This window comes from Chionomys nivalis, chromosome 22 (genome assembly GCF_950005125.1).
Source record: "Chionomys nivalis chromosome 22, mChiNiv1.1, whole genome shotgun sequence".
In the NCBI taxonomy this organism is placed as follows: Eukaryota; Metazoa; Chordata; class Mammalia; order Rodentia; family Cricetidae; genus Chionomys; species Chionomys nivalis.
Window position 1 is genome coordinate 53,916,875 of NC_080107.1, and position 12,434 is coordinate 53,929,308.

Here is a 12,434-nt window from a genome sequence, read left to right on the forward strand (position 1 = left end):
TACACATACTATACATACACATGCAGTCACACAACACATGCATGCATATACACACATACTACACATATGCATGCACATTGTGCACACACATACTCTTTAATTCTGTTATTGGACACCTGAGTTAACTTCTAAGTTTCTTCATTCAAAAACATTTCTAGAAATAGAATTAGTGAGCCACAGGGCACTCACATCTTACAGCATTTTTATGTAAACTTGCAGTTTGTCTTCCTCTCAGGAGGGTGTCAGGGTACCCATATCCCAGTCCCTTAGCTGGCGTCAGTTAGTTCTTGGGTCATAGTTTCTTTAATCAAGCAATGCAGACTTGTTCCCCTGGCTCCTACTCACACAATATGTCTGCTATTCAATAAAAAAGAGGATACTCACTGTTTTTATTGCTCTCTTGACCCGTGCTCCTCCCACTCTGCTCCCTGTAGCATCCTCGAGGAAGCAGTTGTCCTTCCCCAGATGGAGGAAATAGTGAAGAAGCTAAAAACTCAATGGGAAGCCATGAGAAAGTACAGAAACTCAGGCCTTTCTGGATGTTCTAACTAAACAAAATGTGGCTTGCAGGCACATTGACCTTTCAGATGCTAGCTCAACTTAATAGAGATTTGTGGGGGGCTGTCCTAGAACACCCAGATCCTAGGGAACTCCCAGTCTGCACAGTCCCACAGTAGATAGCATAGGGCATGGCAGCCTGTGAGCAGTTTAGCCAGGAGGAAGAGGAAGCCATTTCTGATGGCCCAGCATCACAAGCCTGTATTTTAGGGTCCTCCACTTTGTCTCTGTGATCTAGAAGAGGTTTTCCTGTCTAAATCCCATTGCTTCATCATAAAGAAAAGATAATCCTATTTACTTCATGAACGTCATTAAAATGGAAGTCAGTGGTCTAGAAGAGTAGCACCAGGGTTAGGTGCCCCGCACAGGGAAGGGAGTTTTATGTCCTGTGCACTGTGGTCTCTCAAAGCCTCCTTCTAGCTCATCTTATTTAAAGCATCTTCCACAAACCTCTACCAAACAACTGAGAACCTCCCTGTTGTAAAAACAAAGAAACTGTTGAATGAGGTTGAATGAATCTGAAAGATTAGGGAAGCTAATTGATGGAACAAACAGATAAAGTTAGAAGATAGCAGTTTTTACTTGATGCTTAAACTAAGACACTTTCCCCCCAAACTATCATGTTTTCTTTTAAAGATATTTTATAGTTTCCTAGTTAATACATTTTCCTACCATGTGACCTTGTAGCTCCATTTCTTTTCACCCCCCCGTGTCTCTGTCTCTGTCTCTGTCTCTGTCTCTCTCTCTCTCTCTCTCTCTCACACACACACACACACACACACAGGAACACACAGTGTGATGGGGTATTTTCCTGGACCAAAAATGGATTTGTTATGGTTTGGCCTCATTCGCCCTGTATTAATCCCCTAGATGCACCCACACACTCCCAAAATGCCCCTTTTGCCCTTTTGTTGCTCTCTGACATGGAAGGAACCCCTCCCCTGCTTTGTTCCATTTGACCCAGGCACCTTAGGGCAGCCCCTTTCCAAACAATCCATTTCTAATTGGCTGTCAGCAGCCCCTTTCATCACTGAGCCTTAGCTTAGCTGAGACTGGCCAATCCACTGTGAGCCACATGACTCAAGCCCTGTTTATAAGGTCAAAAGATCATCACCTTCCTGTATCCCTGACCAAGCAGAGGGCTGCCCCAAAAGCAGCTAATTCCTCAGGAAAGGAAGCAGGAGGCTGGTAGTTGATGTATAAGACTGTTCACACACACACACACACACACACACACACACGTATACACGCATGTATAGAAGCTATCTGTTTCATTCCAATTGTCTATTGGGTAGCTAAAAAGTTCTAGGCATTTATATTCTATTACCTATCCCCTTTCATCCCTAGCTCCTATACCCTCATTTATGGATAAGGAAACTGAGGCTCAGAAGTGTTACCTTTGTTTCCTCTTTAAAACATAATTATCCTAAGTAACCACTTTCCCTCTGACTAATGATTTTCTAGATTCAGTTAAAAAAGAGTGACCAATGATCAGCAATCTCTTATATGCAGAATTTGAGGAATATTCTGTTGACCAAAGCATACAATTGTTTCTACAATGGAAAGAATTGGATGTTGTTTAATTCAGCCTGTGAATTATTTTTAGATGGTGAAAAAATTATTTGAATGCTATTTATTTGTACCTTTATTTTCTGGCTTGTCCTAAGTAACTTTCTTGACCTCCATAAAACCCATAATGCTTATTGCTGAAGGGGAGCACATCCAAGTTTTGACTAGCTCACACCAGTGCTCCCTGACAGCCCCAGCCAAAAAGCTGTGGTCTACCCTTGTCCTTACCATTTGACTTCATTCCACAGACACACAAATGAAATGTAAATGTTTAGGTTTTAAAAGCTTTCCTTCCTCCTTTTGATACTCTACAGGTCAGGGAGACCCTTAGGTCCTTCCAGAAATACGAGGAGGAGGAAGGAGGCAGGAATGTGGTCTGTAGCACCCATCAGTAAGCGGAGAAAAAGTCCACAGTTGCAAATAATCAAAGTAGTGCAAATTAAAACAACAATGAGGTCTAATTTTTCACCTATTAAATTAGCAATCCATTTTTAAATGATAAGGCTAACAAGTACTGTGAAGCTGATAATACACCCATTTCAGGGAGTTGCTGTAAATTGGAAAGCAGTTTAGTAGTATGAATAAAAAGCCTTAAAAAGTGTTTATATGTTTGACCTCATGCTTTCATTCCTAGGGATTTCCACAAAAGCAATAATACAAAAGGAAAGAACATTTTATTGCTAGCATTTAGAAAGGAGAAATAAAAAAACAAACACCCAATAGTTGTGGGATGAGTTATTAAATCATTAAATGTCTGATCAGTGAAAATATTATGCATCCATTGAAATTATTATTATAATGGCTTTGAAGCACCATGGTAATGCTTATATTAGAGAAAAATAGGATATAAAATTATGCATGAGCTGTGATTACAAGTAATTTTTAAATATCTGCATATAGACAAAGTGAACATGTGAAAATGAAAATAGCCATGGGAGAATATAGAATGAAATACTTCTTTTACCTCTGTGAATTATTATGTTTATAGTTTCATGTGGATGATTTTGGCTGCTTTGGTGCAGCAAAGTCAAAGGGCCAAGTTAGTGTCTATTTCCTCCACCTATCCCATGGGTCAGGCTTAGAAAACCTGGAGGGAGTTCTTAGCAGGCCTCATGGCTTGTGGGGATGAGGTAAGAGGACAAAGGGCCAGGACCCCAGTGCCAACCCCAGACCTTTCTTCTCCCTGCAGGACATCACCGAGAATGGCTGTGTCTCCTCTGCAGAAGAGTCCCTGCCAAAGACCCTGCCATCCACACTGGAAGAGGCCAAGGACCCCAGACTTCGAGAAGACCGGAGGCCTATCACAGTCCACTTCGGGCAGGTATGTGCTTTGCACTTCCAGGGGGCTGGTTTGAGTTTTTGGTTTTGTCAAAAGCTGAAGCATGAGCAGTCATGGGTTCACACCGCAGCTCTCCTTCAGCAAAACAACACCATGCTTTATGTACCATCAAGTGTTTGACACAAACATATTTTGAAGGTGAATTTTCAAAACTCTGGGTGGGGACAGCATGGCATTGCTCATCACTAGCTCCACCGTTAAATAGAGTCATTAAATGTACCTGCTGCCTCCCCCACTCCGAAGCACTGCATTTAAGGTGCCTGTTAGCTAAGCATCTCATTAGAACACTTTGGCATCCCAGACCCTTCTTTGCACCTTCAAATAAAAGACAACAAGCAAAGGCTTAAAAAAATCAATTAGGAGTTCTTTATTAATGTACTTCCTGAAAATCAATATTGGGAGTTGTGCTTCTTGGAGTAAACATCCTTGCTGTGGGTCTAGAGATCCAACTCTGTACCCAACTGCTTACAAGGGTGCAAGCACTTAAAAAATTCTCTATTCATTTGATTTTATTTCTTTCCTCTTAAGTAATACACTCTTCACAGAAATTGAAATTTTCATCCATTTCCTACCTGTGGTTCTCGTTTCAATTAAAAAGATAATGTACCCTTCCCTACTTCTCTTCAATCAACTGCTCTACTTATCAAAGATAAACGTATTATGTGTGCTGTATGTGGTTTAATTTGGTGCTTTTTGGTTTGATTTGGTATCTGAAACATGGCTCTGTTAGCAGGGTATGGTTGTAACAAGAGTTTGCAATGTTTCTTGTTGTTGCTGTTTGTTTATCTGATTGATTGATTGATTTTCTGGCCTAGTACTCTTGCTCAGCCAGTACTGTCGTACTGCTAAGCTTAAGTCACCCGATCCTTTAGCCATTCCCTAGTGAGGTATGATAAAGCTAGTCTTTTGACTTTTATTTACTGTAAGTAGGATTGCTAGTTCACCTCAGAAAGGGCCCAGAATCCTGCATTTAAACATTTCTTGTTTTGAGAGACATTTATCAAGTGCTTTTAGTGTGTACCAGGCATTGAACTATTTAAAAATAAAGAGAACCAGACCCTTGAGATGGCTTAGCAGGTAAAGATGCCTGCAGCCAAACCTGGCAATTTAAGTTCAGTCCCCAGCTTCTGTGTGGTAGAAGAAAACCGAGTCTCTCTCCCAATTTGTCATCTGACCTTCACATGTGGGCCATTGCATGCACACATCCCACATATGTAAGCAAACACACATAGAAAAAATAAGTAACAGTATAAAAAAGGGAAAAGAGAACCAGCAAGCCTGTCACTGTGGGTCATTGTTATAACACACAGCCGGCTGAAGCATGAAAATCATCCTTTTCTAATCAGTCTTTTCGGGTAGTATGCCCATACCTCATTAATTGGGGAAATCCACCCCTTTTCTACTTCCACACTTAAAGCGGCTATTCTGACAGGTACTGTAAAGCAGCAGCACTAACCAGCGTTCTCTCTGTCCGCACCCTGAAGCCCTGCCTCCTGTGGGGCTCAGGGTCTATTGGAGCAATTCTTACCCCAGTTGCTGGCTATATTTGCTGAAAGCACAGCTCTGGTTGTCACCAGCATGGCGTTCCAGAGTCAGCTTCCTGCTTCCCTTTGTCCTCATTCCTGCACATGCGAACCTGCCCATGAAAGGAGCCCTTGCTGGAGTAGGGAGCCCTTTGCAGAGAAAGAGGGGCGGGGGAGAGGGATTTCATGGTGTTAAACATTCCATTTTCAAAACACACAGAAAAGGAGGTCCTATTTGAAACAGAGAGACCTTCTTTCCATTTTAGCAAGAAGTAGAGAGAGGCTTTAATGTCATTTCCAGCTAAACGTAAGAATAAGAGTATATGCGCTCACACGGGAGGGGGATAAACAATTAAAAAGCCACCCCAAACTGTTGAAATAAGAACTGTCTGTGCCTTCACAGGTCTGCAAACTGAAGAGGATGAAAGTGGCTTTCCCCGTTTGTCACTTCCCTCATGTGGCTACCAGCATTATGCAAGTGTACAGGAAGGCAGGATTTTTTTTTAATGCATGCATGCGGATTAAGGTCAAGCCCCTAGTATCAGCCATGCAGTGGGCTCTCCCTTCCAGCTGCAGCCGCAGAGCCTACCCACAGCCGCGAGATGCCTTAATTGAGACGTGCTGTCAAAGTGACAAACACATTTGCATACAGTCTACACTCTATTTATTTTCTCTGGAAAGGTCTACAGTCTGCTGTTGGTTGAACATTCTTAATCAGTTTGCTGTAAGTAAACTGCCAGCTAGCTCACTTGTGTCAGCCCCTTTTTCATTAGGTGACAGATTAGCTGGGGTGGGGGTGGGAGGCACAGAAACCCCAATCCCCCCCCTTTTTTAACTCTTTCCAGCTTTGCCCCTTGGTGGGTTGTCCTTCAATCCTTCCTTAGGACCTTCTTTGATGGTCCATTGGTCACAGGAGTGCAGTTCCTTCTGGGCAGCCTGAGTTTTAAGAGTTCTTTCTTCCAGTTTTGAAATGTTTGCTACATTCTTTTATATTTTCTTTACTTGGCATTCTTCTCTAAACAGTTTGAACTGGTGTGCATCCAAACTGTAGCCTCACTCATGGCATCTGGAAAATCCCAGATCCTAGTCCTTGTCCAGTTTCTTTTCTAATCTATAACAAAGTTTAAGTGTCTGTGATGTAAATTCTCTTCTTAAGGGAGAAAAACAGACCTCACGATATCTTATATGAAGGAAGGGACCATTGACCTTGTTTTGTGGATCAAGATCGAAAATGCCTGATCAAATACCTGAAAGGACCTGCCCAAGCCCACGTCCCCAGTCCAGACAATCTGACTCAGACCCAGCCAGATAGTGCCTGCTAACCTTCTAATTCTCCTCACCTCTCATATTCCTGTAGATTTTTTTCAAGTCCTCTTAGCTGGAACTAGGCTTAGTAATACACGTCTGTAATCCTGGGTCTTGGGAAGCTGAGGCAGGAAGTGCATAGGTTTGAAGCCAGTCTGAGATAATTATGACACTCTGTCTCAAAAATAAATAAGGTGAAACAAAATAGAACAAGCAAAAAGTTCACTTAGCTGGCCTGTGAAAACCAGAACTGTTGGAATGGCTACATTAACCCTTCTACCTCACAACACTAGCTCTGCTGCCTAGGCAGGACTGCCCCCTTAAACTCATCCTACAGGGTGAGAGCAAGAGGCCCTGTACAATGCCCTCAGCAGTGGTACAGCAGCTGCCGCGAGACAAGCAGTGCCAAGAGTGGCTATTGTCTATTGTCAGGGAGACAAGATAGTTTCTTATCCACTGTTCTCTTCAAGACTGGGACTATGTTTCTATTTACATAAAAGCAACCAGCTTCCACCCGTGTAGGACATAATGATAGAGACAGGCCTGTAATGAACAGAAAAAAAAGAGGGCATGTGTGTGCATGTATGTATGTGCGTGTGCATGTGTGTAGGTGGACAGGTCAGCAGACCACTAGCACTAATCAGTTTGCTCCTTCTACCATGTGAGTCCTAGAGATCAAACAAGTCATCAGGCTAGACAGCAAGCACCTTTACATACTGAACCATATTACCAACCCCTAAAATGCAAACCTTTTAAATAGAGACTAAAGCTAGGCAAGATGTTACGCCCCCATAATCCCAGCACTTGAGAGGGGATAGAAGCAGAAAGATCAAAAGTTCAAGTCCAGCCTAGGCTACATGGAATGCTGACAATAAATAAATAAATAAATAAATAAATAAATAAATAAATAAATGCTGGGTGGTGGTGGCTCTAGGGAAACAGGTGGATCTCTGTGAGGAGGGAGGGAGAGAGGGAGGAAGGGGAAGGGAAGGAGAGAGAGAGAGAGAGAGAGAGAGAAAGCTGTTCAGTGGTGGCACATACCTTTAATCCTAGCATTCAGGAAGCAGGTGGATCTCTGTTTGAGACCAGCCTGGTCTGTAGAGCCAGTTCCAGGACAGCCAGCACTGTTACACAGAGAAACCCTGTCTCAAAAAACAAAACAAAACAAATTAAAAAAAGAAAGAAAGAAAGAAAGAAAGAAAGAAAGAAAGAAAGAAAGAAAGAAAGAAAGAAAGAAAGAAAAAAAGAAGAGGAGAAAGGAAAAGAAAAGAAAGAGTGAGTAAAGGGAGTATATTATTACCTAAGCCCTGAGGCTAAAGGTTGCTAAACATGCTTCAGAGTTTAAAGGACTTAGTTACTCCTCACAGGATAAGTAGATAGTGACAGAACTGCCCAAACACCTAGCAAGGAGGAACTATGGGCCTGAAAGGAAGGATAGGGCGTGTCTATGCCCTTTCCTGGGAGAAACTCTTCTCCCAAGACAGGGGTGAGAAGGCAGAGAAGACAGGCTCTTCTGGGATGGGAAGTGGGAATTCTTTCCCGTCCCTGTCTTAAGAAAGACAGCAGAGTAGGAACACCACCATGCTATGACCTTCTCCCTTAGCAGGAGTCAGCAGAGGTGGCTCCTACACACACACACACACACACACACACACACACACACACACACATCTCCTATAGAAACATTAACCTGTAGCTAGTCAAACGGTCAAGTCTCTGGTCTCTGGGTATCTTGAATATCTGTATCCACTAAAATGAGTTGTAAGCATCAGCTGGTAAGGAAACCAGTTTGGCTGTGCTCATGTCTGCTCTTGAACCAGTAGCAACACCTCTGCTTAGCTATGCACAACCCTTCCTCCATCCCTACTAAAGAACTAGACAATGCTTGAATCCAGGGATGCTTGCTGATAGCTCTGAGTGCAAGCTGCCAAGGCTCATTGAGAAAGAAGTGGGAAGACCAGTCCTCAGACCTTCCAGACTTGCTTCATATTTCCCACAATTCATTGATCTGCAAACTGAGTAATTGCTTGTTTTCCAATGTACAGATTCCAAAAAATACATCTTGAAATACTCCTCTCTTCTCATTCCATTTGAACAAAGGATTATGAGCTTTTTCAATGTAATGTTTAAAAAGCCATTTTGGGGCTAGGGTTAAAAGCACTGGCTGAGTTTTCTCAAGGATCTGAGTTCAATTCCCAGCACCTACATGGAAGCTCACAACTACCTATACCTCCAGTTCCAGAGGACCCAACTCCCATTTCTGGCCTCCATGGGTATCAGGCATACACATGATGTGTAGACATACATACAAGCAAAAAACCCATACATAGAAAATCGTTTCAATTTTGTTTTGTATTGTCTTTTGAGGCATGGTCTCTGTATGTAGTCTTGACTATCCTGGAGTTTTCCTTGCTGCATAGACCAGGCTGGCCTTGAACTCACTGAGATCCTCCTGCCTCTGCCTGGGTTCAAAGGCATGGACCACCATGCCCATCCCTTAACAAACATTTTTTAAAAGCTATTTAAGCCAGAATTCCAATCAAACACCATGGTAGCTATCTGGTGACCTGTGTCAGTCTCATGCTGAACTGAAAACACTACCAAGTCAGCAAATTCCCCCAACACCTAGGCTCTGACTGTACTGACAAGTTCCTTCTGCCCATTAAGCTTGGAAGTCCCACATCATTCCCTGCAATTGAGCCATTCCTCACACACACATGTCCAGAGGTATCCCATGTTCTCCTGACACCTCAGACCCCCAATTTGAACATACACTTCCTGCCAGACTTCTTCTGCATCCTCCTTTCCCACCTCAGAACCTGATTGACACACCAACCCTGAACATTGCTCAGTCCCCTCCTCCCCATCACCTTTCTCACAGCATTGATAACAGACCAAATGACTGCTCGAGTAACATACCTCCTGATTAGCATTCTACTGCAATACCCACGTGGCCTTGCAGACAGCCTTTTCACTGCCCTGCTCCTAGTCTCCTCTTAATGATCCCACCTTCCCCCTTGACCTAACCCAGGAGGTCCTTTACCTCCATGTGTTCAAACCCAGAGCTGGTCCCTTTGTAAGTCTCCTGGCTTCTCTGTACTCTGCTCCAGGACTCTGCACATGCCATTCTCTCACACAGCCCTGTGGTCGATCCCCATGAGAACATGAGCCTCTGGAAAGTCCTCAGTCTCCAACAGGGCCTGACATGGAACAAGCAGTCTGTAAACATGCAGAGGTTTTATTATTGCTGTAGCTATTTAAACTGTACCATAATTCATTGGCTACTGTTTGACTTCTCCATGTGTACAGCGAGTTATTTGGTTTCATTTTTCAGTTACTATACTTACAATTTTCTTCATTTGAAGAAACAGTGAATATCCCATTAGTGCTCAAAAACTATTTGCAAATTCCCTTTCCATGAACAGGGATTTGTTTCCAAGTTAAGGTGGCTTTGAGTGGTAAGAACTTGGATCCTGTCATATTATACTGTTTGTGTCTTTATGAGGGCCTAAGATCAATCATGAATGCCCTTTCTCTGTACCCCAAGGCCACATGAACCTATGTGAGAGAGGAAGGGGAGAGCCATAAGAGGGAGAGGCTCCCATCTCTGAGCTACGTGGAATGCAAACCACAGACAGCAGACCTGCAGTCCCAGCACTTGGGAGACTGGGGCAGGAAGGCTACTACACATTTGAAGCCAGTCTAGGCCGCATAGGAAGACTGTCTCAAAAGCTACATATTTGGAGGTTGGGGGTTAGCTCAGTTGCTTAAGTGCTGGTCGTGCAAACACAGTGTCCTGAACTTGATCCCCAATGCCCTTGTAAAGAGCTAGTAAGGCATGCATGTGTCTGTAAGCCCAGGGCTGGGTGGGGCCCATTCATGTGGACCCTATAAACTTCCCAGTCAGCCAGTCCAGCCAAAAATTCCAACTCCACATTGACTGAGAGACCTTGCCTCAAAAACAAGGTAGAGAGTAATTGAGGGAGATACCAGACATTGACCTCTGGCCCCCACGTATGCACAGGCAGATGTATACATCTACACACGTGATTGTGCATGCACTAACACACACACATGCTCTAATCAATCATACTAATAAAAAGAGCTCAGATTATGAAAACTCAGGCTGAGTTGGGAAGTCAGTGGATTTCTGTTGTAGCCTTCAACTTGGCCTCCTTGAGAAGCACCCCTTTCATTTCTGGAGCTAAAGGTATTAAAGAGCTCGGCAGTGTGGGCAGAGCTTCTAGTGTACTATGGAAACAGTCATTAAGACTGCCTCAGGCTGGTTTTCTTTGCTTTATGTTTAAAAACCATTTATTATATGATAATTGTCTTTCTGGGTCTGGGTTACCTCACTCAATATGATGTTTTCTAGCTCCATCCATTTGCCTGCAAAATTCAAGATGTCATTATTCTTTTTCTTCTGTGTAGTACTCCATTGTGTAAATGTACCACATTTTTCTTATCTATTCTTCAGTTGAGGGGCATTTAGGTTGTTTCCAGGTTTTGGCTATGATGCTGCTATGAAAACCAGCCTACAAATCATAATCCCAGAGAACCTAGACAACAATGAGGACCCTAAAAGAGATATACATGGATCTAATCTACATGGGCAGTAGAAAAAGACAAGATCTCCTGAGTAAATTGGGAGCATGAGGACCTTGGGAGAAGGTTGAAGGGGAGGGGAGAGGAAGGAAGGGGAGCAGAGAAAAATGTAGAGCTCAATAAAATCAATTTTAAAAAAAAGAAGAAAGAAGAAAAAAAACTGCCTCAGAATAGTACCAGTTTCATTCAGCCCAGGTGAAGGATGGATAGAGAAGGTCAAGGTAACAGTCCGTCTCCGGCAACACCACCCTCCTCTTGGAGCCTGTGTGCTAAGGCATCAGGTTGCACCTGTCTTACACACAGGGAACCTGGCTTGTCCAAGAGCGGCTGAGGGAGAACTGTAGCATTGAGTTTCTCACTACCTGCCGGATGTCCTGAGATCTGAAGCCTCTGTTCTAGCTTCAACTGCCATGTGATTCTCCAAGCTATCTTTTTGGGGATGGGTCTTGAGGGTTTTCCCTCCCCAACAGGACAGGCATGCAGATAACAAGGACTTGTCCAAAAGTATGCAGCTCAGAGGAGAATTTAGAGTTCATTTCAGGTCATGTTATGGCCTGAAGCTTGGATCTTCATGAGAACATGTCTTCCTGGGTGCATACTGTTAATCTGGTGCAAAAGCTGGGCCAATGGCCCAGGATCTTGGGATGCTGGACCACAGTAAGGCTTTGTTTCTGGTTACCTTTCAGACTTTAGGCCCTCCTTAACATCTCTGTGCCTCAGTAGGTGTCAAGACAAGTGTACTAGTATGCTGCACCTGGTGGAGACACCATGAGCCAAATCCACCATTAATTACAAGAACATTCTGGGTACTTTCCTTGTATGTAAAAGGGAAGTGAATACAGGAGAGCTGCTTGGTATTGGCCAGATCAGGTGCCTGTCCAGCTCTGAAGACCAAGGAAGAGCAAATATTAGGAATTTCTATTAATATGGACTCACAAGAGATATGAAATCTAAAAGAAAAAATTGTTGACTATGATTATGGTCCAATTCTGGTATCAAATCAAAGTTAGCCTGGCCTTTCCCAACTTTTTCAAGTACCATTCTCAACAGGCTGTCCTGTGTAGTGGCAAGATGACTTACCACTGCCCACCACACCCTTCTCAGTATAACATCAGCAGGAAAAGAAGTAACTTCCACACAAGACGTGAGCTTGACTGACTGAACCAGCTTGGGTTCTGTGTTCATCTCCTCAGCAGTCATCATGCTGAGGATGTCCTGTGAGCTGAGGGTAGATCCCATGGGTGCACACACCTAAGAAATGAAGAAGGGGTAGTTCCTGTAAGGGAGCAGGACTCCTGGGAGGAGGACAAGAGCAAACTAATAATGTACAGGAAACCCCACAGGAACTTGTCCTTGTCTCTCGTCCTGTTCCAGAGAAGAGTTCATACCCAAACCTGAGGAAGCCTATGATGCTCAGAGTCAAAGGCAGACATCAAGTAGAACACAAAATTTTTTAAAGGGGGCTTGGAGGTGGAGGCTACTGGCACACACCTTTAAACCCAGCACTCAGGAGGCAGAAGCAAGTGGGTATCTGT

General features: G+C 43.5%; 1 protein-coding gene across 5 annotated transcripts in view; it reads left to right on the forward strand.

Moving 5' to 3' along the window:
• Dennd1a (DENN domain containing 1A) overlaps positions 1-12,434 on the forward strand; it is a 555,957-nt gene that overhangs the window by 504,817 nt on the left and 38,706 nt on the right. For all 5 annotated transcript variants that reach the window (XM_057754486.1, XM_057754484.1, XM_057754482.1 and 2 more), the window contains one exon: positions 3,317-3,448. In XM_057754486.1, the coding sequence (XP_057610469.1) occupies positions 3,317-3,448 (132 nt within the window). The remainder of the gene's footprint in view (positions 1-3,316; positions 3,449-12,434) is intronic.